The following is a 27358-nucleotide window of genomic DNA, read 5'->3' as shown; positions in this document are numbered from 1 at the left end:
TCTGCATCTACATTCTTTGAGAGTGGATTTATTTTTCCTGGGCCACCATGTGGATTCAGCTGACCAGCTTAAGTGGGGATTAGTTGTTTTAAAGTTAGATTTTGATTAAAGCATTGTTTTTCAAAAGTTGTAACTCACAACACATGGCTTACATAGACTGTAAAATTCAAAGAGCTATGGTCTGTGCCCTATAGAATTAATATCTAGTGAGGATGACACAGGACAGAAGAAATAAACAAAGCATGTTCGCTCATATTTCTGTTTCACTGGCTGTTTTTATTTGCAGCAGTAAACTTTAATATGTGAAACTACCTTTTAACATATATGTTAAAAGTTTGCTGTCTATACAACACATCAGTAACTGTTTGCTGGATAGTAACGGTATATGTAGCAAAGGTGAAGAAGCGATTTGTGCCGGGTCAGACAGCCTGCATGCTGAGATGATCTATGCTAAAAGCTTGGCTGTGGCTATGTTTACCTTTGGAAACGCAGGTCTTGAAATAAGTAAAGCGAAACAAAAGGGCCAGCAAACAACCGTGAGTGAAGCGTGTTGTGGCACTTCTTCCTCTGTTTTTTTTCTTTCGCTCTTGATGACACTTCCAGCGCTTCATCTAGCCTGGCTTTGTTCTTGTTAGCTTCAAAGACCTGGCAGTTCAGGTTGAACCAAGAAGCACATCAAAGATGCTGAATGCAGCCTGTTTTTTTTTTTTTTAACAATAAATATTTAGCGGCGCAGAAAAAAGACTTGTGCTTTTAAATCCCTTCCCCCTCTCCCCATCTTCCTCACTCCCCCCCTCTCTCTTTCTCTCTTCACCTGGCCAGTTTCACCTGCTGGCAATGGCTGAGACACCAGCATGGTAATGGCTTCATTGGCTTGCACTACTGAACAGAGAAACCAGCAACCACACACACACACTCACACACACTATACCACATCTCTCCACCACAACACACTCTCTCCACAACTTCCCCCAACTCTGTGATCGCTGTTAATGTGCTGTGGCAAAATGTGTTTCTCTTTCGTCTTTATGGCTTTTACCTCCGTAGACTTTCTTTTCCATTGATATTTTTACATCCCCTCTGCATATTTTAGTGTTGGGAAAAGCCAGGAGGAGGCACTGCTGTTGTCCGTAGCTTCTAAAATGAGAAATATAATGGTTATTTTTTGCTAAGATGGCTGTACCATCAGCAGAGGGAGAGTGGGCAAATTGTAAAGCTGGAAGGGTATTCATGAAGGCTTTGCCTTGGTGTGAAGAGCAAAGCCTGTTGAAAAAAAAAAACCCTAAGACCATGCAGCTCAGGTTACCCTGGCTCATGTAAACAGTCAGCCATTAAAAAAATCATGCTAGGATTTTTCAGAAAAAGGCTTTATATGCCGTTTTCCCTGACCAGTTGAATACCTTTGACCTTTTTTGGACCCTGTATTCCCATGGTGGGCCGGAGTCAGGTCTAATATAGTGTTATAGCCATGCAAGTATATGGCTGTGCTTGATGTTGGGAGAGAGACGAGCAGAGCGGGAGTGGACAGCAAAATGTAACTGTCAGCTAAAGGAGAGTAATAGAGGCATTCGTAGCGTCATAGGAAACATATGTGGCTCCATATGCTCTCCGTGTTCTTGTTTCCAGTCTCCTTCATTGTCTGAGATGCACCACTGATCTGGGGGCCTCTAAAGTGCCCCTGCGTGTGTATGTGTGTGTGTGTGTGTGTGCGTGTGCGTGTGTGTGTATTTGCAGCACTGATCTGGGGGCCTCTGAAGTGCCCCGTGTATAAGTGTGTGTGTACGCATGCATGCAGACATACAGGCATGAGTTATGTGTCTCTGTGTGCTGAAGAAAAAAGACATTAAAAAAGACACAAGTTTTTGTGTTGCCACAGAGAAAGCAAAGATTTATATAATGTCTGTGTGAGTGTATATATTGTTCTCCTCCTGCCTCTCTGTCCATTGTGAATTGGCTGTGAAGTTAGGATGTTGTGTGTTTCTGTGCTGTGCCATGGCCCCAGGCTGGGGCAGGCCCGCGAGAAGCTGCCCTGACGGTCATTAGGACCTGTCAGTATGCCGGGAGGGGGAGTGCTGATAAATTTCAGATAGTGTCAATTGCAGATGAAAGATCTGCTGAAGATGCTAGGGGTGTCACGCTTGACTTGCCTCCACTCAACAAGTCCCATCTTCCTTCCAGCAGCAGGCTACCTGAAGCAGGAAAGCGGGCAGGCTCTCCCACCCCTCTGCTGTCCCTCAGCCCCTGCTCTCCCTCAACCCCTCACCCCTCTGCCTACCTTCACTCCTTCACCCCCACAACCCCCCCCCCCCCCCCCCCCCCCCACCCCCACCCCTTCCTGCTTACCTTGGCTAAGCCGCTTTGCATGTTGATTGGGGGAGGGCTAATCCAGTTTGCAGCTGTCGTAGACCAATGATGAATCACCTTTCCGTCATTTGGCTGTGCTCCCCTCGCTCAGGGAGGAGGGAGGACCTGGAGGAGGAAACAACAGCGGAGTAGGGCTGCGGCTCGGAGAGAGACAATGTGCGCCTCTGTTCCCCCCGCGAGCCCTTTCTTCCCATTCTGCTCCAGAATAACAATAATGTTTTCTCAGACAAGCCTTTTTGTGTCATGGATGGCTCTGGACTGTGACATCGAGCTGCAATAACAAGGAGTGACATTGTTTCTGCCGGGGCAGGTGGAGGCAGAGTAAAGAAAGGGAGTGTGGTTTGTGAGGACTCAAAGCCATCTAGGTCCAGGTAAGAGCACAGTTGAGCCAGTGCCAGCAGCATCAGAGACATGCAGCTCTGTGCGTGGCATCAGAGATTGACTTAGACACTGTGCTAAACAACTGTCAGCTTCCCTCAGCCTACTGTGCTGTCTGATTTGAGATAGTGGAGGCTTTTTAGCCATGAGCTAATGAGAAAAAAAGTTTGGGCAGAGGAGGAGAAAACAGGATTAAGTAGTGAGTGTGAAATGTGGGGTTAGTTTATTCTGCACGATCCTGAATGTGCTCGTATTTGTACCTCTGTGTGCTTTTATTTTTAGGGGAGACGTAAATGAATACACATCTGGGAAAAGGACAATGCAGCTTCTGTTTTTGTAGCATGTGTGAAAAAGACTTTTTTTATTATTTCTGATTTTTACTTGTATCTCAGTCTTTTTGGTATAAAATATATTTTTCCCATTAGTAATTAAATTAGACTGGAGCCACAAGAAAGGACTACATTTGCCAAGCTATACTGCAAAGTATCATAATATCATAACATTATAATATCATCTTAAATAGAGTAAATGCATATCATAATTTAATCTTTTTATCTCGTAATTCTGGTTTCTTCGTGCCATCTGATAGCACTCAGACTGCTCAGAGTTTCTTCAGCATTTATCTCTGTGGCCTTGTGTAAAAGGCCAATGTTTATCGATAGCAGAGATACCCAGAACCCCAGGATATAATTGGAAATGGCAGTATAATGTACAAAACATTTTGTCCTAATTTCATTAGCTCACTATTGCGATGGGAACGGTGGCAAAGACAAATGGGCTCTGGAGTTTGTGGCCGTACTTTTCAAATCACTCGTGCCTTCTCTTCTGCCTCCATGCTCCATACACTATCAAATCCTTTGAGCGCACAAATGAGAAGATAGAATAATGTTTTCAGTGGCGTGGTCTTTTGTATAAACACAGAAACAATTAAGGAGCTTGCCAGAGCAAACACATGCCTCATGAGCTTCTCATCTGCCCATCACTGAGGCATGGGCTCGTACAATCAGGCAGAGTGCTGCACTTTTAACAGGCACATTAACCATCGCCTCAAACCAGCAAACATCTGTTAACAGTCTTCGATACCACAAAAAACGATATACACTTAAGGCCATTTTTGCTTAAAGACAAATCAGAGTAAATTGACAGTAAACACTTTGTGTGCACTCGATGTAAAACGGTGACTTGCAGTGAGATTGTTGTAATGAGGGCAATCAGAAACTGCCTTGTCAAAATGTTTACTATTCATTTCATAGCTCCGCTCTGTTTTTCTTTGTGCATATGTGAGTGTGTGTGTGTGTGTGTGTGTGTGTGTGTGTGTGTTGCATTCTGCCTTGTATTTTCTTTCATTGTCATATATTAATTTTTTTCCATTTGAAATTCAGTAGAAAATATCATTCAAAATTGCTGTGAATTATATATTTAAAATGTATATTTTAAACCACACTTTTTTTTTTTTTACTCTGTAATATTACCACCATTTTATTCATCTAAATCCACACTACAGGATTTAGCATATTGTGCACACTGCATTGTGTACCAGAGCTGCGTGTCTTCCCTGAAACCAGAGTTATATGTGTAATTTGATTTTGGCGTGTGCATGTGCGTGTGTCTCGTCAGGTCTATGGAAATGCAGGATCTAGCCAGTCCTCACAGCCGAGTAAGTGGAAGCAGTGAATCTCCTAATGGTCCCAACCTCGACAACTCCCACATCAATAACAATTCCATGACACCCAATGGCACTGAAGGTATGTGTGCGGCGCTGTTGCTCTTTAGCTGCTCTCTCAGTCTTGCATGCTATTTTAAAAATTTTTAAAGGGCTGATAATGGTGACAGAAGCTGTATTGTAGCATTTCAGTAATTCAGTATAGCTTCATGCAAGTGTTTATATTGAAATATTTAGTCACTAGTTTTTGTGCGGTGCAGTAATATGATATTAAACAGTTGTAAAACAATTGAGACAAAGCACTTTATATTTGCTGCACTTGTAGCTTCAACAATCCGGTGCGACCAGTAGTTGTTTTCCAGTGACTATTAGCTGTTTATTTAAGTAGCCATGTAATTATTCAAAGCCCACAGCATGGAAATGACAGCGTTTTGCATGAGGTCTCTACTGTACATAGTTATTTACTCAGGTGATTCACCTGCGCTTAAATCTGAGCCTTTGTTTAGTGGAGCAGTCAAACCAACACAACTTATTAAAAACATCCCCTCCCCTCCTCTGTCACGTAATCTTCAGGTTAGCCTGTGCTTTGAGCTCAGGGTTTACTCTTGTGTGTATTCATGATACAGGACCCGTAGACATGGTGCAGACTGTCATGTGTCTTTCTTTCCCATAGGTGATAACATCACAATGCTTACCACTGCAGACTGGTTGTTAGGTTCTAACTCACAGTCCGCTGCAGGTTTGTTTACTCTTGGTGACACAATGAAAGGACAATACTTGGTTTTGAAAGCACTCCTTGTAGTTCCCCTTTTTGAACTCACTTTTAAAGAAATATTATCTATATAAAAGGCCTCAAAATATCAGCTGCTTAATTATGAAGTTGCCTCAACTATTGTGCCTTTCATTCACAAACTCTTTGCTGTAATTGTTGTGGTTTTTTGTTTCGAGCATGATTTGATACTGACTTGGATTTGAGTCCATTGTTCCAGATTGTGAACTTGCATACTGTGCATTTTGTTTTCATTTGGACGCCCCATGTCGTTTCCTGAATACAGTAGTTCCTGTGTGCTCTGTGCCCTGAGTGTGTGCTAGTTTATGCATGCACCTTACCGCTATTTTTTTTTTCATCGGTGTGTTGTTCAAAAGAATCTCCCCTCGTCAACATATGTTTCTGCACTGAACGAGCATAGCAGAAACATGTAAAACATGACAGCAAATGGCTTCTTCAACCATGGGGGATTCCACTGAGCATGACTCCCTTGCCCACATTGTCAATTTGTTTTGCCAAAAAGAGAGAGAGAGAGAAAAAAAAGTCCTCCAGCCCGCCTGAAGTGAAATGGATTGATTTCAAAGATTCCTGAGCTGTCAGAAAGCTGTGAAATTGTCTTTGCAGATCTATCGCTGAGCTGTATAATGGAGCCAAGGTCAAACAGCGTTCGCTACACTCTTAAAAAGATTTTATACACCATACATTTACTTGACATTTCAATTGCAGTTTCACGTCCCTGCGGAGCTCTTTTTTTTTATCTGCGCCTTTAACACATATCTGCAGTCATGATTTTTATTTCATGCTGCATTTAAGCTGTGATAAGGCAGCAATTAATCATAAAATGTAAAGGATAATATATTTTTTTAAGTACTGTTAAATAAAGTTTGATTTATATTGCTTCTGCAAAATATTTAAAATACATTTTACATCAGGAAATGGCTCATGCACATTTCTAAATGTAAAATGCTTTTATCTGGGTTTACCAATAAAGATCAGTGATAAAGATAAACCTAACTCTCTTATGCCATCAGATAAATCCCATCAGAAAGAATTAAACATAATGATAATATTCAAAAAATATATCCGTAAGCCATTTAAGTGGATACAGATGTAATGGATTTAGCTTTAATGACATTATTACAAATACTGAATGTTGTTTGACTCCTCCCTCCTCCTCTGCAGCTCTGTTTTTTATTTTATTCCGAGTAAATTTTTGTTCCGTTAAATCGTAATTTGGTGAATGTGAAAATCTGAAAGGTAGCTAGACATTAATCTGACCTTTTTTTATTTTTCTTTTCTTTTTCCAGACTTGATTTGGTGCATTTGGTGACAATGTGGCTTCTTTGTTTGCAGTTAAAACCGAGCCAATGAGCAGCAGCGAAATCGCCACCTCCGTAGCAGACACCTCTCTAGACAGCTTCTCAGGATCAGGTGAGGCTGGGGGACTATTGTGTGTGGGTGTGGGTGTGTGTGTGCACTGGTGTCTGGCTGCCTCTTTCACACACACACACACACACACAGCTGCTGAACTGATTAGCGAGAGATGAGCCTAGAGATGGGTGACCTATAAGCCGGGGCCCCAGGAAGTGTCCCTGCAGCTACAACACCAATATAATGTGTGTGTTTGTGTGTGTGTGTGTTTAAGAACAAGCGGCTCTACCTTGCCTTTGTCAGCATATTTATATGCTGTGCTTGCTTGCACATGTGTGTGTGTGAACACTGCTGGTTCCCATGCCAGCGAGGACTGAATTATGACCTGTAATGCACTGAACCTGTCTGTCCAGTGGAGTGACACGGCGTCCCAGTGGCCCTCGCTCTCCACGGGCTGTTATCCTATCGCCCTGTCAGAGCCAGGGTTTTCACACCCTCCTTTCAGCACAGGAACATCACACTCATATGCACGCACATAAACACACACACGGGGACATCTCTAAATAAAACCAAGACCTCTCGGAGTATAACAAGCATCGCAGGAATTGTAACAGAAACAATCACTAATGTGATAATTTTTTAGCTTATTTCTTTTTTCCAGCCTCACCAGTATCCGTGCCGTCCTGCAGCACTCTCCTCTATTTTCTATAAACATGCATTAACAATGCTGCATCCAACTGTGCATGGTATTATCTTGCTGCTAATTTTCCTGTATTTCCCTAACTGTTTAACTAAGCACTTGATACTTAATGCTAGAAGCGCATAAATCACTGCTATGACTTTTGTCTCTGACAATATTAATGAAATTTAGTAATCGTACACCCCATATCCTCCGCGGGGAAACCCAAAGCTCCGTTTAGAGGAGCAGGTTTTGTCCAGTGGCAGGTGCTGCTGATGTGGGAAAAGTGTTCAATATTAATAACGTGTGTGAGGGGTTACAGCATACAGTTACATACAGTTAGCGCTCCCCCGCAACCAAATCCCTTATTTTACATGTCACGACCAATTAGACAGATGTTTCAAAACTGGCACTCCACTGCAGTTAAAACGTGTAACGCTGCAGAACTGAGTTTGATTAAATGTCTAACTTTAATTTATTAATTATTAATTTGGAATGTAATTTAAAGTTCATCTGCTGTGTTTTAATCCAAATTTAGATATGAATGTGCGATAAATTGTGTCTGCAATTTAAATAATTATCGATTAAATAAAACCAATAAAAGAATTTGAATGAAGAAAGTTTAATTCATTTAATTATTTATTTTAAAATTGAGATTTTGAATTTTAAAACTGAAGCCTGCAGGTAACATTGGGCACACAAATATTAATTCCCATTTTCCTATTAATGAGAGTTTATTTAGAAAAAAATGTTAAAAAAAAAAAAAATAGCTCAATATGTGTCATTTATAATTCTCACAGCAGATTTAAAACAAGTGCACCTCTGTGAGTTATTTGTGGCTGAACTTTCGCGATTTCACAGCACCGTGGAACCACAGAGTCGCACGCTTAATGAAGGAATGATTATGCAGTAGCACTCATTACCTGCAATCAGTGATGTCACTTCCAATGTGGTTGTGGCCTGAAAGGCCCGAGGCAGCTGAAGCCACAGGCCGAGAGTGATTCAGACCATCCTGTTTGTGTTTACACCAGCAGTCGTCATGGCAGCCCACAAGTATCTCAGAGATACGCGGGTCAGCAGAAAAACCTGATGTTCTTACCTGATTATTTTACTTCATTATTGCTCTCCGGTCTTCAACCCTTAAATAAGGTTACTGAAATAAATAGAGTAATGCAATGTAATTACTGTTTCCTTGGAATCCAGAAGTTCTGTTGACAAAAGACAATATTTACCTTATTTCTTAATGTTTAAATATGTGCTTGCCTCTTTTCTTTTTAACTCTCCTCAGCTATTGGAACGAGTGGCTTCAGCCCAAGACAAACTCACCAGTTCTCTCCACAGATTTACCCTTCCAAGTAAGGCTTCTTTTATTTTTCTTTAAAAAATAAGCAGCATCCAGCTTCATTTGGATCTTTAATTAGATCCTTCTGCTAGATCGGGGGGTTTTCGACTGGCTTTGTTTGCCTGGATGTCTGCAGCTCGCGCACTCTGAAATCTGTTGTAATTATTATCTTGCAAAAAAATGTCCTTTGCCATTTATTGTTCTTTGACTATGTATATCAGCTGTGCGATGCTATCTGTCCCCCAGCTTGGCTCGGTGTTTAAAATGAAGTAGCACAATCACAAGGAATTTGTCAGTTAGCAGAGTTTGTGTTATGGTTTTAGGGATAAAACACGGTCCCCTTTCTTCCTGCCTGCCTTTCTCACTTTTGTCTTTTTGTTTCTTTTCTCAAATAGCAGAACATATCCGCATATTCTTCCTACCCCTTCATCCCAAAATATGGCTGCGTATGGGCAGACGCAGTACACCACAGGAATGCAGCAGGCCGCAGCTTATGCTAGCTACCCCCAGCCTGGCCAGCCCTATGGCATCCCAGCTTATGGTAAGATTTCTCAACACACACAAAGAAGCCTCCTCTTGTCTTGCTAAAAGATGCATGTTGACTACAACTAAATATTTTTCCTCCCTGAAGGTCAGGACCGAGACCTTGCTCATAACAAACTGTTCCCACAATTCCTCCAGCAGAGCAGCAGCAGCAGCAGAGATGCTGAGTTGTTGTTTAGTGCCTGCATAATCTCCTCCATTGCAATAAAACAGAATTTGCTTGTCGAGCTGTTCAGATAGATGTGGAAGATTAATGATAAAAATCTGAAAACTGGTTTCCTCTGGCGTTGCAAGAGAAAGCATGGCTCACTGTGGGCTTTATTTGTCCAAAGTCTTTCGAGTGTTTTGACCCTGAAAGACTCTCCAATATGTGGAGGAATTTACACTGTTTATTTGACTGGAGTCCTGCAACCTACCGCTGCACAGAAACTGCATCATGACTGATTGAGTGTAAGCAGTGGCCAGTTTCACTCACAAACACAAGCAGAATGTTTTATTACTTGTGCGTCTTTTCACAGATGACCTATCATAGATGATTATACTAATAATAACACTAATGATAACACAAAATCAAACAATCAGAGTCCTAACATTTTGGTTTTACAGCCAAATAGATCACTCCTTTGCAGTGTAAGATAATATTTCTAAACAACTGATGATAGTAAAAATCTTTAATCAGATAATCAGCGCTCATCCATTGTGATAAGTGTGTTACGCTAACAGACACAGGCTGTGTCCCTTTGCTGTGTCCAGTGTAATTTAAACCTGTGTGTTGACTGTTGTCTGTGCATCAAACCGATCTGGTGTCACTAACTGATTTAGGTCCATTGTGGGCAGGCATAAAGACGGAGGGGGGTCTGACCCAGTCCCAGTCCCCGGGACAGACAGGCTTCCTCAGCTACAGCTCGGGCTTCACCACGCCGCAGACAGGACAGGCCCCCTACAGTTACCAGATGCAGGGTGAGGACATGTTTGTGAATCCTTCATCTTTTTTTTTTCTCTGCGCATCTTCACATGTCAGTTTGGGTGTTTGTAAGGTGTCACAATGCAGCGTGAGATGCCACTGCTCTCTCTAAAAGTGACACGTTTGCAGCAGTGTATCTGAAACTGCTAACATCACGGGAGGTTTACAAAACTACAAAGCAGATTTTGATTCAGCAGCAGTCTAAAAATATGGTGGAAATCTGGTTGCTGTTATCTTTCCTGTTTTGTTTCTGTCCTTTGAAGTACTTATCTTCTTTGTCCTCTTTTTATATTATTTTGCCAGTGTCACTATTTCCCCCTCTGTCTTTTCCTTACTTAGTCTCATTTCGATGTTTCTGCCATGTGTTCCCTCTGCTTAGCCCATCCAAATAAGGTTTATTGTGCTCTATTTAAAAAAAAAAAGATTAGAGAAAAAGATCTCTGTCCCTGATTTAATAGCACGCAGAGCCAGACTGATTCACAACACGGCCCTCGCACTCACCCCAAAAGATGGTTGCATCCCGGCGGTCGTTATGTGCAGCCACGACGGCTGCCTCCCTCTCGTCTCCTCTTAAAAGAATCAACACAGATGGAAAAATGGCAGGCACTTAGGAGGCACCAGCCATGTCCTCCCCACTCCCCAGCCTTTGTTTTTTCTCTCCCTGTGATCATATTTGTATTTGTTTAAGAGCTGAGACCGTGGAGATTTATGGCCTTGAAACCGATAAAGATGAGTTGTTGCGCCCTGCACTCCCCCTCTTTTGCTCTCTCTGTCCAGTCATGCATTCTGTTTAAATGCAGATCAAGCCTTCTGTCATGTTGTATTTCTGTTACTCTCTCTTTGTATCGAGCCTCTGTTCCACCTGCACCGGGCGAAGTTAGCAGCTAGCTAACAGCCAGCGTAGTCTTTGTGTTCTCCCCTCCAATAGCTAATGTGCGACAGTAGAAACATCTCCACATGTTGTTGAAAAGCCTCTAGAGCATCTCACAATAAATAACGCCAGCTCAGCAGCAGATGTGGCGCGGGGAAGCCTCTTTTCCATGCCTCTTAACCAAATACAGTCGGCCACAGCCGGAGTTTTGCAGCACGCAGCCGAGCGCCTGAAAAAGAGAGGCAGAGAGAGAGAGAGAGAGAGAGGGGAAGAAAGGGAACGAGAGTCGGAGCATGTGCGGCAGAATGTTCAAGCTGCTATCCTGCCCTTAGTGGTTTAACTCACGATGACAGTATTATGTGCCCATTCATCTTCTAAGTATTATGCTCTTACTCTGTCTTTCTCCTTCCCTCTATCTAACTCTGTCTCTGCCTCACTGTCTCCTGCTATCTCTCTGGCTATCAGATGCCCCACGTAGCGTTAAGTGCGTTAGTAATTGACAGCCATGTTAGATGACAGATTGACCACTATTCTGGCCTTGAGTTCTCTAACTGTGGCTCTGGCCCTCCGCCACACCATCATCATTACTCTTTCTGGCCTATTGATCTGCCTGGGCGAGGTGCCTCGGGCCTGGGTGTCCCAACCAAAGACTCTTTTTCCACATCTGATACTCCCCCTCTCTGTCAGTGTCCCTGCCACCAGCCTGTGGCCAGCTGTCAAGGCGGAGGACGATTAGATTAATGTTTTTACTTGCTTTCATGTCCGATGCCATGGAGCTTTGTGTGGGTGCTACAGTCATGGCACCAAATGGTGAAGGGGACTGGTGTTTTCGTGCGTCTCAGTTTTGCAATCCCTCGTGGCAGTTTAAATGTAGTGCTTCTCGTGGATTGTCAGAAAAATCCTAAAACGTCAGAGGTGTGTGATGAGACAGGGAGATTGTGCTGATGGTGGGACTGAGCAGATGCTAATTAGGTGAATAATTGGATTCCAGCATTCTGTCCCAGCGGCAGCGTGAGCTGAAGAAGCCGAAGCCTCGGTTGCCTTTTTAAAAGGAAAGCCCCATCTGGACTTGATAGTCTATTCCCAAGTGGGGCATACAAACTTCTGCTACAAATATTGTGCACTGATGATAGACATAGCCCATGGCAAGGGGACTGATCAAGCAAAGCAAATGGACTTCCAATTGTGGAGCCAGAAGGCAGGAGGGAAGGAGGAGAGGAGGGAGGGATGATGTCTGGTCTTGAGTGAGTGAACTAACTGGAGCAGGACAGGGGGAGGGAGAGAAAACATGCCCCCCGGGGAACCACAAGACCCCCTCTTTCTCCCCCTACTATAACCAGCACCACCACTCCCAACAGCATGGGCTCATTCTCACTGCTAGCAGGGGTCCCCTCGGCTTTTATGTGGCTCCCTGTCCTCCACAGAGCAGCCCTCAAACCCTGCCAGTGAGAGCTTTTATGACTGTTTGAACTGTGCATTAGGCTAATTTGTTGTCCTTCGCAGCCTTACTCCTCCTCGTCTCTGCCTTATTGTTCTGTCAGACTTTCACTTGATGTTGAACTTTCTGCGGAGAACACAAAAGTTTTCAAATTCCCCCTGCAGGCATTGACATATCAGACAAAGTAACAAAGAGAGAGAGAGCAGCTCTGGTGAAAATAACCGGTAGAGGCCAGGATGAAGAATGAGGTAAAAATCTGCTGCGTTTGTAATTGCGGGAAGCATAGAGTGAGAAACTGCACAAATAATTAGTGGATCCTGGTAATCTTGGGAGCTTGGGAGGTATTTGTTTCTCTTTTTTAGCCACAGTGCTGGGTACTTAGCCAACTGTCAAGGCTAAACACTGCACTACGTCCTCTCTTTTCCTTGCTTTCATCCATACGGTACCCTTCATGCCCCCCTCCCCTACTTCCCTGATCCTCCCCCCCTGCTCTGAAAGCTGCTTCACGTTTGTCACGGTGTGGGAGGGCCCTCCTGATGGGGCCAATGACCAGAGGATGAAAGAAACTCTCTATGTTTGTCTCTGGGAACAAAGGTGTAATTACGCCCCCATTTAGGAACAGTAAATTTATCTCCCCCTTCGTTTTCACTGAAGCTACGGGATATTTTTTGGCTTCGGGAGGAGTGAAGAAGCTTTTTGAAATAATTCAATGGTAGTGCTAATGCATGTCTCCTGTGAATGTACGGAGAACTGATTTGTCTTTGGATGCACAAAAGTGAGCAGTGAAGCCCACGGGTCGAATTTGTTAAGGTTGTAAAAGTAAACTGCTCTGACTGGTGCATTTTTATACTTTTTTTAATAGATTATTTGTAATAAAACTCATAAGCGTCTGTTACTAGGTTGAGAAAGTCAACGTCTGCCCAAAGCTACTATTGCTATTGTTATATTTCAATGATTATATATTATTATAATACAGAATAATGCACACACACAGCTGCGTAAATAATCTTATAAAAATTGCGATCACAATTTTGGCCTTCACAATGCATAAACATGAGTTGATGCAATATTTATGCTTAACACGTCAAATCAGACGCTCCCCACTCTCGACTGAATTCTGTGACCAATTTTAGCTAGCCTTTTGCTTCAAGCACTTTGCGATTAAGCGCCATTTATAAACACGGTTGTGGCTGCAGGCAGGCAACCTGCATACATTTTCTTTTAAGGGTCAAATCTAGGGATGCACCGAATATTTGGTAACCGAATATATTCGGCTGAATATTGCAAAAAAACACACATTCGGTATTCGGTGGAATAAGTTAAAAGCAAGGCCGAATAATAGCGGCGTGTTTTGATAACACAAATAAACAGCGTGCCTTGACGGGCGGAGTAAAATGTCGGCAGTGTGGCGATCCGCCCGTCATGGCACTCGCATTTGCGACTAAAAATAGTTTTGAGCGAGCAAAATAGGCTTAAATCATTCAACACGCTGTGCGAGCAGCCTACAGATTTCAACCAGCAGCAGAAACGAAAGGCGAATCCCACCGATTGTGGGTTGAACGGGGGTCACAGACACAGACAGTAATGCATTCCTGTCAATTACAGCGGCCATCGGCTTACCGGGCGACGGAGAAGTCAGCTCCAATAATATCCTCTTCTTGGCGTGTGGACTGCCCAGAAGTACCTGAACAGCTGAGCCAACCGAACACAGACCGTACGTGATGTGTCAGAGGAGAAACGAGCCGTTCACGGTCCACAAACCTCACCGCACTTTAGGGACTGTTCTTTACTTATGAAGGGATGTGTCAGGGGAGGAGGGTGGCTGGTTGATTCTTATTTTATTTATTTATTTTATTTTGATCCCCCCTATGTTAATCACTTATTGATGCTGTTTTTGAAGTATGAATAAGTCAATAAGTAATTTATTCCATTGAAATATCATTGATGTATTATAGAAAAGTGATTTATCTTTTTGTAAACGACAAAAGGCACATCTGCCTCATTTTTGCTGTGGTATCCTGATACTACTCAGAACCATGATATTTTCATTGGTATCATACAATGGGTCCTAATTTTGGTACTGTGACAACACTAATCTGGAGGGGGTTCATCTGCAAAAACTAATGAAAAACTAAACAACGATATTCGGTATTCAGTACTCAGTATTCGGCCAAGCGCTTAATATTATTCGGCTTCGGCCACAAATTTTCATTTCGGTGCATCCCTAGTCAAATCAGGGTTTTAAGGTTGAATTTTGCAGTAGTATTGTTTAAAAAAACAAAACAAAAAAAAGCCCAGTTTCATAATGGTGAGCTTTGGGAAATGTCAAATTTGGGACTTTTTTTTCGTATATGTATAGAGCACAATATGCAAAGTGTTTTTTGTCAAATTAAAATGTAGTGCAATTAAACTGTTTTTGATTTAGGGGCATCTCTTGGCAGAAATGGTGTATCATATTTACAACTAAGTTTTTGTTAGTTTATAATCACCTGAAAATAAGAGTTGTTGTGTTCTCGCTACCTTAAATGAGCCGTCGATATCTACATATGGAGCGGGTCCTCTTCCACAGATTCCACCATGTTGTTTCTACAGTAGCCCTGAACGGACAAACCAAACACTGGCTCTAGATAGGGCTATTCGCATTTTCACATCGCCGTCATAGTTCTCCCACACGCTTCGCACACAGAAGTGTCAGCTCTGCAACCTCACTGCTAGATGCCACTTAATCCTACACACTGGACCTTTAAAGATTATTGAATGATCATAATGCTACATTCACGTGGAATTAGGGAGACGGTAGAGGGGAAACCCAGTATCACGCATGTTTCGCTTTACTGTCCCGCCATTTCGTTGGACTGTTTGTTTTTTCCCGTCCAGAACGTGTGGTCCATTTGCCCTCTACCATCTACGGTCTGATTCCATCTGAATGCAGCACAATTGTGATCTCAAAAATGAGCAAAATTATCTTGCTCTCCTTGTCACCCTGCTGCCTCCCTACCAGTCGCTGATCCCATTAAGAGCTGCTCCTCCTGCTGCTCTCTGGCCTGACATGACAGTACAGGTGGATGACCGCTGAAGAGAGAAGTCGTGCCCCGGGGGGCTGCCGCTGCTCCCCTCCTCTATAACTCATGTCGTGTACATTATTAAGCCATTAGATGCTATCAGCCTCTTTGAATGATTTAATTACCCAGGAGGACCATCCTTTGAGCAAGTGAAAAGAGGGACATACATATTCATTGGGGCTGGATGTCAGTGGCAAACCCCCCTAAGTGCTACTCACTGCGACCTCCACCCTCCTTCCCTATACATCTCTGTCTCACTACACTGCCCATGCACACCCCCCTGGCACCCTCATGCTCCGTCCCAGTGCAGCCATCGTTTCCAGCCTCCTCTTCACCCCCCCCCCCACGCCATCCTTCAGTAGCTCACACACAAAAGTCTCTTGTCTTCCTCACATTGTGCAGGCCTGGACGGCTTTTGGAAGCAGGTTGTGTCCACCCCTCACCCTTCGCTGCCCCCCCTCTGTCATTCATCAGGCCTGATCCAATCACTGATAAGCAAGGAAGAGGAGAAAGATAAGGCCAGTGGTGGGAGCGCTCCCTCAGGCCTCCCTCTGTTCACCACCTCAAATAGCTGTTTCACAAAAGACAATGTGCCATTTCATTTCTGTCACTGCGCTGCTGGAAACACTGCAGATTTATTAATGTTGTTTGATGTAACATGGTGTACACATAACTCAAAAGTTGTTTTATTTCTCCCTAAAGGTGGTACTTTCACAACAACGTCAGGATTGTACGCAGGAAACAACTCACTGACAAACTCCACCGGCTTCAACAGCACACAACAGGTAGCTCTGCACTTCCTTCTGCTCGCTCCATTTCTGTGATCTGGTATCAGTATATAGCTATCAGTGTATGTAAGTTTGCAGACTTCTTCCCAAACCTGGAAATCTTTATGAAACATGCATACTCAATATGTTACATTTCATCCGTGACACATTCAAACATAAATCACTCAGGATGTCAAAAGCTTTGTACGCAGGATTATCTACTGTACCTCCTCCAACACAAATGTATTATGCCACAGAGGGAGAAGGGAGAAGGAAAAAAAAACAAGACAGATCGCTGTCCAGATGTAGGACAGAACAGACATGTGTTTGCATTTATGTTTTGGAATCTGCACTGTAAAGTAGCAACACTGGTGCAGGGCATATCTCACATTACTCTGCCAAACCTCCTACTTCTCTTCCTCAGCTCCGCTACCTTCTGACTTGCTCCACCTTTTTGATCTCAATCTCTCTTACACCACATTGCACATATCTTTCTTTATCTCTCAGTTTTTCTTTTTTTTAATCGCCTTATCTTTATATGTAACCAACCTTTTTACCATTTCCCCTACTCTGTTTGTCTCAACAGGACTACGCCAGTTATCCAGCCTTTGGCCAGGGCCAGTATGCTCAGTATTACAACAGCTCACCCTACACTTCACCCTACATGACAAGTAACAACACCAGCCCCAGCACGCCCTCCACCACCACCACCTACACCCTCCAGGAGCCACCCACTGGCATCACCAGCCAGGCCCTCACAGAGAACCCTGCAGGTAAGAAACCACAGGCCACAGGGTCGCCTTGTGTAACCTGAATATCACGAGTTTGATGTTTCTTTCTTGAGCTTCCCCCCTTTGTACTGACTGGAAGTTGCTGCTGATAAGAGAACACGCGCTAAAGGCCAACAATCTGTATTTATCAGGAAATGATTTCAGCCATCACATCTCGTGTACTGCAGTGTGGCAAGCGGAAAAACAAAAGTTAAAAGTGTAATCATTTCCCATAATTCCATGTGACATTAATGCATCATCTGGCAATCGAACACTGATTGTATCTGTAGGAGTCAGTCAAAATTTTATGACTACATTTGAAATTGTCATCAATCAACACCAAAGACATCAGGCTTTAGATAAACATAATTTCATACACAGTCGTCCAGTTTGGATAAATGACATCCTCGCTATTTCTATTTGACGTGTACTCCATTACGTCTTGTTAATTGAATCAGCGTGGAGCACAATAGCTTTTAGTTTGTGCTCTGCAGCTGATTCATGACATGTTTGTTACCTGTAGGCCTGCACAATCACTAAAAATGTCCTGGGAAGTTGTCTGTCCTGCATGAAGACAAATGGTCACTCGCACTTCTTTGCTAAAAGCAAATAATAGCTCATCTTCGGTGCGCTCTTTTTATACTCTCCTTCTTCCTTCTATCCTTCCTTTCAGCAGAGTACAGTACCATCCACAGTCCATCAACCCCCATTAAAGATTCAGATTCAGATCGATTGCGCCGGGCCTCGGATGGAAAGTCACGTGGTCGGGGAAGAAGGAACAACAACCCATCACCGCCGCCTGACTCCGACCTTGAGGTAGGGTGAGCCCGCTACCTTGGCGACAGACAGCCTCACCCTGTCTGAGGCACATGGACACTAATCCACTTACTATATGGCTGCCACACCGGCTTTAACACTTGATGGGCATTAATTCTTAAAGATTTGATTCCTAAACTATAAATGCATTATTGATGCATTGTGGAATATATGACATCACTAAACACATATCTTATATAAAGCTCTCGTGTATACCTCATGAATAAACAATAAGGCATGTGATTAAGTGAGTCGTCACTGAGGTGAATAATATATATATGGACTCTAGCTGTGGATAACAAGGCTGCACCATGAGCCGTGCAACACTTTGATAGTGACCATATGTCACAATAAATCTTGGTAATTCAGAGGGCTCTTCATTAATATGATATGAATTTAAATGAGTTTAATAGCACCCATTATAGCGCTGACATCATGGCGTGTTAACATATCTAGTTAATTAGTTTGTCACTATTGATTACTCTAATGTAAAGGGCAGAGGGTGGAAAGCGTGCGGTGGGGTGATGGGAGGAGTGTTGCGGTGACCAACCCAAGCAAATGGATCCTGGTCCCTGTGGCGCACAAATACACGCTCCTGGCCTATTGACCAGAAGGATCACCTTGCAGCCCTACAGAGTGCACCATTGATTTTGCCTCTTTTCTCTCTGTTTTTCTTTGTTTCTTTCTTCCCCCCTCTCTCCCCCTCTCCGCCCCCCATCTCTCCAGCGAGTTTTCATCTGGGACCTGGATGAAACAATCATCGTTTTCCATTCCTTGCTTACGGGTTCTTATGCCAACAGATATGGACGGGTGAGTGACATCAGACTGTGGCAGTAGCGGTGCACTTTATCAGCAAAACACATAAATATTAAAAGATGTTTAAAAAAAAAAAGGGATCAGAGGAGGGGAAATGGGCATTGAGCGGCGGATAGATTTCACAGAGTCCAGAAAAGATAGAGCAGAACTCAATGTACAGATAATTGTTTCTTTTTTTAATAGGTCCAATGAGGCTTGGCAAATATTTGGCTGCTCTTTGCAGCTGTTGGAGCTATGCATGGCTGGTCAGGGCTCAGCTGTAGGGGCTCACAACAGTTGCACTCTGGATGTCTATTGACACATCTTAAGTGTTCCTTTCTCCTTCAGAAATGCCACATTGTTAGTTTAATTAAGTGCTTCTCAATCCATCCTTTTCAGACGGGGATCTCCCGGGAGACCCTGGCAGGAGACTGAGTGCACCGAATGTAACTCAGTCAAAACTCAAACTAGAACACGGAGATTCCCCTAAAACCTGCCTTTATATAAACCTTAACAAACATATATTATTATTATTATTATTCTGGAAGGTCATTTTCCATCCCATGTCACTGTGTGTGCTTATAAGATGAGGAGTTTACTTTTCCAGGCTTTGCTATTTGTTGTTCCTTGTAAATTGCTTCTCTAAATTTAAACTTTCAAAACAAACAATTTGGGAAATAAGGCCGAATCCTATTCTCATGTTCGGTTGAGGTCATAGGTTCTACAGTATATAGCCTCCAAAATGCACCACCCACTCTCATATTACCGTTTAGATATAGCAACTACACACAAATAAAGAACCTTAAAGCCAACTTATCACAAATTTTTAAGATGATAAATGAACCTTTATTTCATTGCATTTTTTGGGGGAGTGAAGCAGTTCTAATCACCGGTTGTTTTGGCTATGGAGGTGTCTGGTTTTGAAGTCAAAAATGACATATTGCTCCTCATATGTCAGAGAGCTTAGCGTCTGCGGCCCGCGCTCTGCGCCTTTGTTCTGGTATGAGGGGGTGTTTGATGGGGGCAGTGTTTTGTTTTTGGGGTGAAAGAGGGCTGCCCCACGACCCTCCACTGTTTATTTACTTTATTCTCAGCCCTGCATGCTGGGTAAAGAGAGAGCTAAGGCTTAGGGAGCCGTGGCGCAGTGATGAGGGACTCTCCAACTACACACACACACACATATGAACACACACACACACATGCATGCACAGGGTCTCCAGTGTGCTCCTCTGAAACAGGAAACACTCCTGACTCCATAAGGGCCCGTTCCATCGGAGCTCATATAGGATGTGACAGCCGCTAGAGTCCCTCTCACTCTGTTTTCTCTTTTGTTCCTTCTTTTTTTTCTCCGCACATTTAAGTCCCGTCTTTGCAAAAGTCTCCCTCATGCTCCGACCTGCTGACACTGTCACATTAAAGCGGCATTATGAGAGGGAGAAATGCTTACTCACAGCGACCACAGAGCACGCTACCTCAAAGCCTATCAGAGACACAGATCTGTAAACTACCTCAGAAAGGAAAGTGAAGCAGACCAACATCTACCACAACCACCCATCCACCACCACCACCACAACCACCCCTTCTCTTCCCCCTCTGTCATTCATGTCATCCTCAGCTTAGTCGCATAAACAAAAAAAAGTTACTAAACCGTTTTCCCTCCGAGCTGCTCTGAGCCTACTATAAATAGATGTGTATCTGAGTGAGCACACATCCACACTTTCTCTCACTTGCTGTGACCTCCCACCCACTCTCTCCGACTCTGTCTTTTTTTCTCTCCCTCTCATACACACATAAACACACTGCTGCTCTTATCAGCTCTTTTAATTGGCATCAAGGCAGCTCACCCCCATAAAGCTGATGGCTGAGGCCAGCTGTGCTGCTATTGGGCTGGCCAGAGCTAGAGCTTAAAGTGGGTGGGGATGGATGGGGGGTTGTTATTGGTAAGGGGCTCCGAGGGTGGTGGGGGGGACTTGGCGCCCCTGCGGATGGCACTGACATCTCGGGACAGGTGGTGCTGGAGCAATGACAGCAGCAGCACTTTGGCCTTCTGGCCTGCTTGTATTCTTAACTCCCTCACTGACTGATTGTTTAGATTTAATTGGAAAGGATTCACTCGCGCCAGAGAAGACGGCCTTTTCCCACCAAACCAGCCCCATAAAGCTAAATCACCCGACAGCGCCAGAGGTTCGGGAGAGGGAGCTGGTAGCCAGTTGATGTGGGAGGCTAATTATTTTTGATGAATTCTGACTGAAAGATTGATTCGAACTGGGAGGTTAAGAGGACGGAGAAAGCCTCCAGAAGTGGGGATTGTGCTCTACTTGTGTGGTTTGTCCTCTGTCATTTTAGGGAAAACATAAGCATTGTGGGGTGTGACAGCTAATCAGTGGAAAGCTCAGGTGTGTCTTCAGGTGGTTTAACTCTGTAATCCCTGCTTCTGGTCCTGCCTGGCCTGTCTTTTAACGCAGTCGCACCCAGCTGCAGAAAATCCTCCTGCACAGCCGGCCATTGTCTCTCTTCATCCTTTGCTTGCTGAGGACAATCTGCTAATTAGAGATTTAAGATAAAGAGGATTTTAATTGTGCAACAACAAAAAAGAATGGTGTATTCAGTTAGTTAATTAAAGTGTTTTGCATGCTGTTTTATTATAATAATTTGAAAGCAATTTATTTAATATGTGAAAAAATAATCGTAAATGTTAGGGTGAAAATGCACCGAAGACTTTTCGCCAATTCATTATCTTTTTAAAGGGAAAATCGCACACATTGTCACAGGCTCATTAACTATTTACAGTGCAGTTCACTCCTCTCTCGGTATTATCTTACAGACAGTGCAACCCTATCACCATTACCGCACGTGTCACATTACTGACAGAGATCATGATTTAAAGAAAAATTGCAGCCGTGCCCGGTGCAGAGAGCTATCCGTATCTTAAACGTGAATTATTTTAAATATTAATAAACACATCAGAGTGGTTGCTTCAGGGTGAAGTTTATAACCTGGAGAGCAATCGGATGATGCATCAACGCAAGTATGTGGAGAATGGGCTATTTACGAGGCTGTGACCCCCTAACTCTCCTACATCGACCACCCCTCCTGAGAAGAGACATGCTTTTACAGCATTCATTCAAGTCTGTGGCATTTCTGATGACTATTCTGGTCCGTTTCAGAAAGTCGTAAACAGAGGCTGAAACTTTCAAGTCCGTCTAATGTCTTCTTTTATGGGAACAGCCTGCTGAGGAATTTAAAGGGATTCTGTGTTAATTGAGTGACTTACAGGGACCAGCGTTATTTATTGTTTCACATTAACCCCTTCAAATGGAAAAAATACCTCAATATTTAAAGAGACGTTTTCATTTTTTTTTCTGTTTTTCAGGATCCTCCGACATCTGTATCATTAGGCCTGAGGATGGAAGAAATGATCTTCAACCTGGCCGACACACACCTATTCTTTAACGACTTGGAGGTGCGTCTATTTTGTGTGTTTTTCTCTCTTCTTTAAGCCGCCTTTAGCTCCGCTATGCTCTTGTTACAACTTCTGTTCACCTTGTGATTGTTGTGTATACACTCCAACAGGAGAGCAAGAACAGTCCATTAAGATTTTAGCAAAAGCAGCAACAACTGTTTCATAGCGTGAAGCCTGTTTCTCAGTAATCAGTCCCATAGTGGTGAAGTATTACCTCGGAGCCCAAGGGATACCATGAATTTTACATGTGCTGTCACTCTCCGTCATTCCTGGGTCACCAGCCCTGCCCCCACCCCCCACCTCCTTCCCACTCCCATAGCGGCCAGCTCAATTTGTCAAGCTCTAGTGTTTCTGTGGCCGCTCCGTCTGTCTGTGTGTCATGCTGTGTGCTTGGTGACGCTGTCCACCTACACCACAGACCCTTCCGTTGCAGCATGAAATCCCCCGCCATCTCCCCTCCCACGCCTCTTTGCCCCCCTGATTCATGTACAGCTAGTGTAAAATCTGCCCCTGGGGCACAGGAATAGAGGGATCAAGGGTAGGGAGGTGTGTGTGTGTGTGTGTGTGTGTGTGTGTGTGTGTGTGTGTGTGTGTGCGCGCGCGGTGGGGTGTCTGAGTGTCTGCTTCGCTCTGGGGAGAGGTGAAAGACCAGAGGGTCAGGGATGCTTATAGGCTCAGACTGAATGTACAGAAAAGTGTGTGCCACATTTGTCCATACGTATGTACACATGCACAGACACGAAGCGCACCCGCCACTCTCTTTCCAGATTCAGATCTCAAGCCAGGCAAACTATCCATGCTTGTCTTATTTTAACTTTTCACAAAGCACTTTATCTCAGTGTTATTTCCCTCAACACTAGCTCTATGCTTTTTTTTTTTTATGTTTTCAATTTTTATTTTTGTGATTTTCGTCCCTGCCTCCTCCCGCTGAATCTGATCCCACTGACCCAGTGCTTTTCCTCGGTGTCCTGCTTTATGCTGACCTCACAGTAGAGGAAATGTTTTGTTTGATACTTAAGTGTGAAGAGATCTGTGGCCAGTCTGCCAAGTCTCATTACTCACCACCATGTTTCGGCTGTGTTACATGAAGCAAACCCAAGAAGGAAGGAAAAAACAGCAGAGAGAGTGAGAGAGAGAGAGACAGACACAGAGAAAGCAAAGGTTCATATTCTCCCAGACAGACGAGTGACTGAGATTCCAAGCGCAGTCATTGTGATCAAAGTTAATTGGCTGCAATTGGCTGGTTAAATATTTCCTTATGCCCTGGCCATGTAGAATCCATTGTAGCTGCACTTTATTTAATAGATGTGCCCCAATCATGTGAAAAAATGGCAGTTTGTGACAACGCTTAAATGTGGTTTCGCTCAACATCTGTCCTGTGTTTTGATTTCTTTTCATGTGTGATGAAACCGTTCGCAGACGAATTGGCAGCTCAGTCTGCTTATAAAATTATTTGAAAATGCAACGCATACATTTCTTCTGCTCTATCTCAGTAACAAAATTATTAGATTTTGTTTTGACACTTTAAAGCGTTAGATATTTTTTTCCCAGCCAAAACTAGAGAAGTATTATGACTGGAATATCAATGTGTGGTCTACTGCAAGAATGCTTTTTAGGACATCCAATGTAAAGACCTCTCTGCAGACGCTGCAGTGATTGTCATTAACAATCATACCAGAGGAGGAGTGACATTCTCTCGAAGGCATATTGATCTCCCCTCTTAAACTGAGCTGAGACAGTCCGAGTGTTAAGTGCCAGTTCTCAGCAATGCCTAACCAGTTGTGTTTCCTCTCCGCTGATTTACAGTCCTCCATCTCAGATAGAGCTAAATAGAGTCCAACTATAAATACCGCAGCCAGCAGCAGTTATGTATTTAAGCATGTGCAGAAATGCATATGGTCCATCTAATTTAGTCTAAGCCATAAAGGGAGACCCCAGAGGCTGTGCAGAAACACAGGTGCAGAGTTAGTGGCCTTACGGTGTGTGAGTGTGAGTGGTCTATCTAAGTCTTAACACTGTTGTCCTGCCAGCCTCTGCACAAGAACATTAAATATGAACTCAGCCCCCTTAAAAACTCGCTACATGTGCAGATTATTTTGCTTGTGTTCAAATGGTTTTTTTTTAAGTAAATTTAAATGCACAAGTTTTGTTCAAAACATACAAATTAAGCATAATATCATGCTCAGCCTGCTGAAGCCACAGCCAGCACTCTAGTCTTGTGTATTATGTGTTCAAGTGTGTGTTGGAGTGTGTGTGAATGGAGGCTGGACGGCGTTGATAGAGCTGGTGAGTGACGATTCAGAGGAAAGTCATAAAAAGAAAGAGGGCATGCCGAAGGGGTCAACAGGGATCAGTTTCACCCTTACGTCTCCCTCTCTCTTTCCCTCTTTCTCCTCTAACCTTTTCCTGGATCAGCGTTCTCTCTTTTTTTCTCATTCATAGTAAGGTAGTATTGAAGATGCATCTCAGAAATATTGCACCTCCCCAGAAGATTTCCCCTCGCAACCCACACACACAAATCTCTATCGATCGTCCCACACAAACCATTTGCTGCTCAGCCCTTTACAGGACGGGTGTAGTGTTGTATGAACAGTAGAGGCTGTTTTTATCATCAAAAATGCTCTTACTGAAGGAAGTATTAGGAAAGTAATTCAGGGCAATATGATCCCTATTGATGTGATCTCCACTGTATTAATTTTCCTTATAGAAGAAGTTGTGTTTCAGTAGCTACAGAGATAAACATAGAATCAATGTTATATCTTAGATCAATAGAAAACAAAAATTACTAAATCAAAATTTTGGTTCTTTCTTTTTTAACAGCAACAGTGGAAAAGTTACATCAATAATTGTGGAATTACACTCTTTAAAACTGAATAATAACCTTGTAATATTTATGATATACTTTAACCAAGATTTATTGTTCATAGATCTTATTTTAAAATCTAATAAATTTCCCTTGATGCCGTTTTCACACCAGCGCAGGGTGTGAGGTTGAATGTGGAGTTAATTGATGGTCTAAACTGATGTGTATAATGAAGCCCTCTGAGGCTGAGCTCACTGGGAAGACTGACAGCTCCGCTGTGACTCAGGGTGTGAGTTTACTGTAGGTGCGCTGCTGCAGCCTGAACGCTAACGCCGAGCGGTATGTGGGAACCGGGGGCCTCTCTCTTGCTGGCCGAGCCCCCTGTGTTCCCCTCTCAGTGGGGTACGTGGGCTGCCGTCTCCCCCTTCGCTGGGTGAGAAAACAACCCTCCCTGTCTGGAGGATAAAGGGCACGGGGGCAAACCACTCACATGGAGGGAGAGGGGGAGAGGTCTCTAAAGGTGGGAACATTTTAAATTAGTCCACTGATGCCTCCATGCTGTGTGCAACCCCTGTCACACACACACACGCACTCTAAACATGTTGCTGCGGATTCTTAACTGTACGAACACTCGTGAAGGTATCCACAAACTCACACACACATATACCTGTGGAGCAACCCTGTGACACTGTGAGCTGACTGCTTTTATAGCTCCCAGCCTGCAGTCACAGGGTTGAACCCTCCTCTGTCACTCTCACCCAGGGGCTGCCTGTTAATGAGAGATGCTGTGAAACGCATGGTTACCTTTTCCTAGTGGCTGAAATGGCCCTCCAGAGCCTCTTAGTGTGGAGCATTTCTGTTAGTTTTATGTCCCACTGTAGAGAGTCAGATCCTGTACTCGCCATTCCATAAGATTGGTAGCTTTATGGTGTTTTCCTTGATACTATATTTTATTCCCAGTAAGGGGAAACATAATGCTAACTGTTCTTTTCATTGAAACATGAAATTGAGTCATTCAGTTGATCGGTTACCAATTAACACTGTAGTTTTGGGGCACTGAGTTTTATTTATATTTCGAGAACACCTTAAAACAACCCATCAAGATCTGCACCAGTGGAAAACTGTGAGGCGAGGGAATAGGAGTTCCTATTCCTTTTTTTTTCTTTCAGTTTTTCAATACACATTGTGCAACAGTGAACTAAAAAAAGACCATTTTCATACATAGTATATTTTGTCAGATGGGCTTCTTTAGGCCTGCACACACTGATGTGGGTATTTCATCATTTGCCTGGCCACTGATGCAGCAGTCCTGTCATGCTGCTCGACATAACTCCATCACGTCTCGAGGCGGGGCCACTGATGTGTTTTGGAAAGACTACAGAGAGAAAGTGGAGGTTTCAAAGCCACCCTGTCAGTCTTCGCTCCACAGAGCTCCACCTCACCCCCACCCTCTGCCCACTATCCTAACACAGCCAGTACATGCACCAATAGGGGCGCAGGGTGCATGGAAAATATAAAATTACTGTCTGGTAACAAATGACATTTAAGAATAGATTTCTTGTCCTGAATAAGAGAGGACGACGCAGCACCTGCCCGGCGTGGTCTGTGGAGGAAGAGAGTAGAAACTTGCAGAGATTTGTCCAAACAACAGTGTGTTTGGCAAGAATAAACTGTTTCTCTATGGATACGTTTGTTGCAAAGGGAAAATGCTGAAATGACTGAGATTTGATATTGCATTTAATGTCGCCCTCCTTGAGGTGTGGTTTGAACTTGCAACGCCAAAATTAGGAAATAATGAGAAGCAGCTCATCCATCACACAAAACTAATTTATACTTTTCACTGCCTACCTGTGGGGTGATTCTTTCTTTTCCAACTTTTCAAGTCCCTACAGCTACGCTTTAAACACCACTTTGTTAATATTCAGTCTGTTCCTGAGCAAGGCGTATTTGTGCTCCCTCTGGATCCGTTCCCCTGACCGTGTGAATTTTTGTAAAACCAGCATATATTTCCCTATACCTGTGCTTTGTTTGGCGCCGCTGTTTGAATTCCGTGGCTGTTCAAGCACAGATTGTGGATTGGAATGAAGTGGGTTCGAAGAACTCTCCCTTTGTTACCCACATCCTGTGTTTGACCCCCACGTAATCACAGCCCCCCCTTCTCCCTTCTGCCACGCCCCCCCCACCCCCCCACCCCCCCAGACAGGGGAGCCTGTGGTGGGAACAGAGAAGGAAGTTGCTGGGGGTCACAGACCGCGGGGGGGATGACAGCCACTGCCGGTGGAGTGGCGGTATTGAGAACCTGCGAACCATGGATGAGCCTTTTTCACATGGCATTAGCCTGTAGGGTCACAAGGAATGCTGTGATGACGGCTGTTATCGCTCACACTGTGGTTTTGACCACCCACCCCCACCCCAGCGGCTCACCTGAGAGAGAGGATGAGAGAGAGAGGGCAGGTTGTGTCCAAGAAATGGACACAGTCTATACGGCAGTGACCTAGAC

General features: G+C 43.8%; 1 protein-coding gene across 20 annotated transcripts in view; it reads left to right on the top strand.

Moving 5' to 3' along the window:
* eya1 (EYA transcriptional coactivator and phosphatase 1) overlaps nucleotides 1-27358 on the top strand; it is a 70504-nt gene that overhangs the window by 29222 nt on the left and 13924 nt on the right. For 2 of the 20 annotated variants that reach the window (XM_078162639.1, XM_078162640.1), the window contains 11 exons: nucleotides 4360-4487; nucleotides 5079-5144; nucleotides 6528-6605; nucleotides 8513-8579; nucleotides 8962-9107; nucleotides 9932-10069; nucleotides 16147-16229; nucleotides 16798-16984; nucleotides 17655-17797; nucleotides 18524-18607; nucleotides 21966-22055. In XM_078162639.1, the coding sequence (XP_078018765.1) occupies nucleotides 4364-4487; nucleotides 5079-5144; nucleotides 6528-6605; nucleotides 8513-8579; nucleotides 8962-9107; nucleotides 9932-10069; nucleotides 16147-16229; nucleotides 16798-16984; nucleotides 17655-17797; nucleotides 18524-18607; nucleotides 21966-22055 (1206 nt within the window). In that variant the 5' untranslated portion in view covers nucleotides 4360-4363. Of the gene's footprint in view, nucleotides 1-2483; nucleotides 2736-4359; nucleotides 4488-5078; nucleotides 5145-6527; nucleotides 6606-8512; nucleotides 8580-8961; nucleotides 9108-9931; nucleotides 10070-16146; nucleotides 16230-16797; nucleotides 16985-17654; nucleotides 17798-18523; nucleotides 18608-21965; nucleotides 22056-27358 lie in introns of those variants that run through there. The other 18 variants (XM_078162641.1, XM_078162657.1, XM_078162642.1 and 15 more) reach the window with 18 other exon arrangements.

This window comes from Epinephelus lanceolatus, chromosome 20 (assembly GCF_041903045.1).
Source record: "Epinephelus lanceolatus isolate andai-2023 chromosome 20, ASM4190304v1, whole genome shotgun sequence".
In the NCBI taxonomy this organism is placed as follows: Eukaryota; Metazoa; Chordata; class Actinopteri; order Perciformes; family Serranidae; genus Epinephelus; species Epinephelus lanceolatus.
Note: the sequence above shows the minus strand (reverse complement) of the source record. Positions and strands in the feature narration are given on the sequence as shown.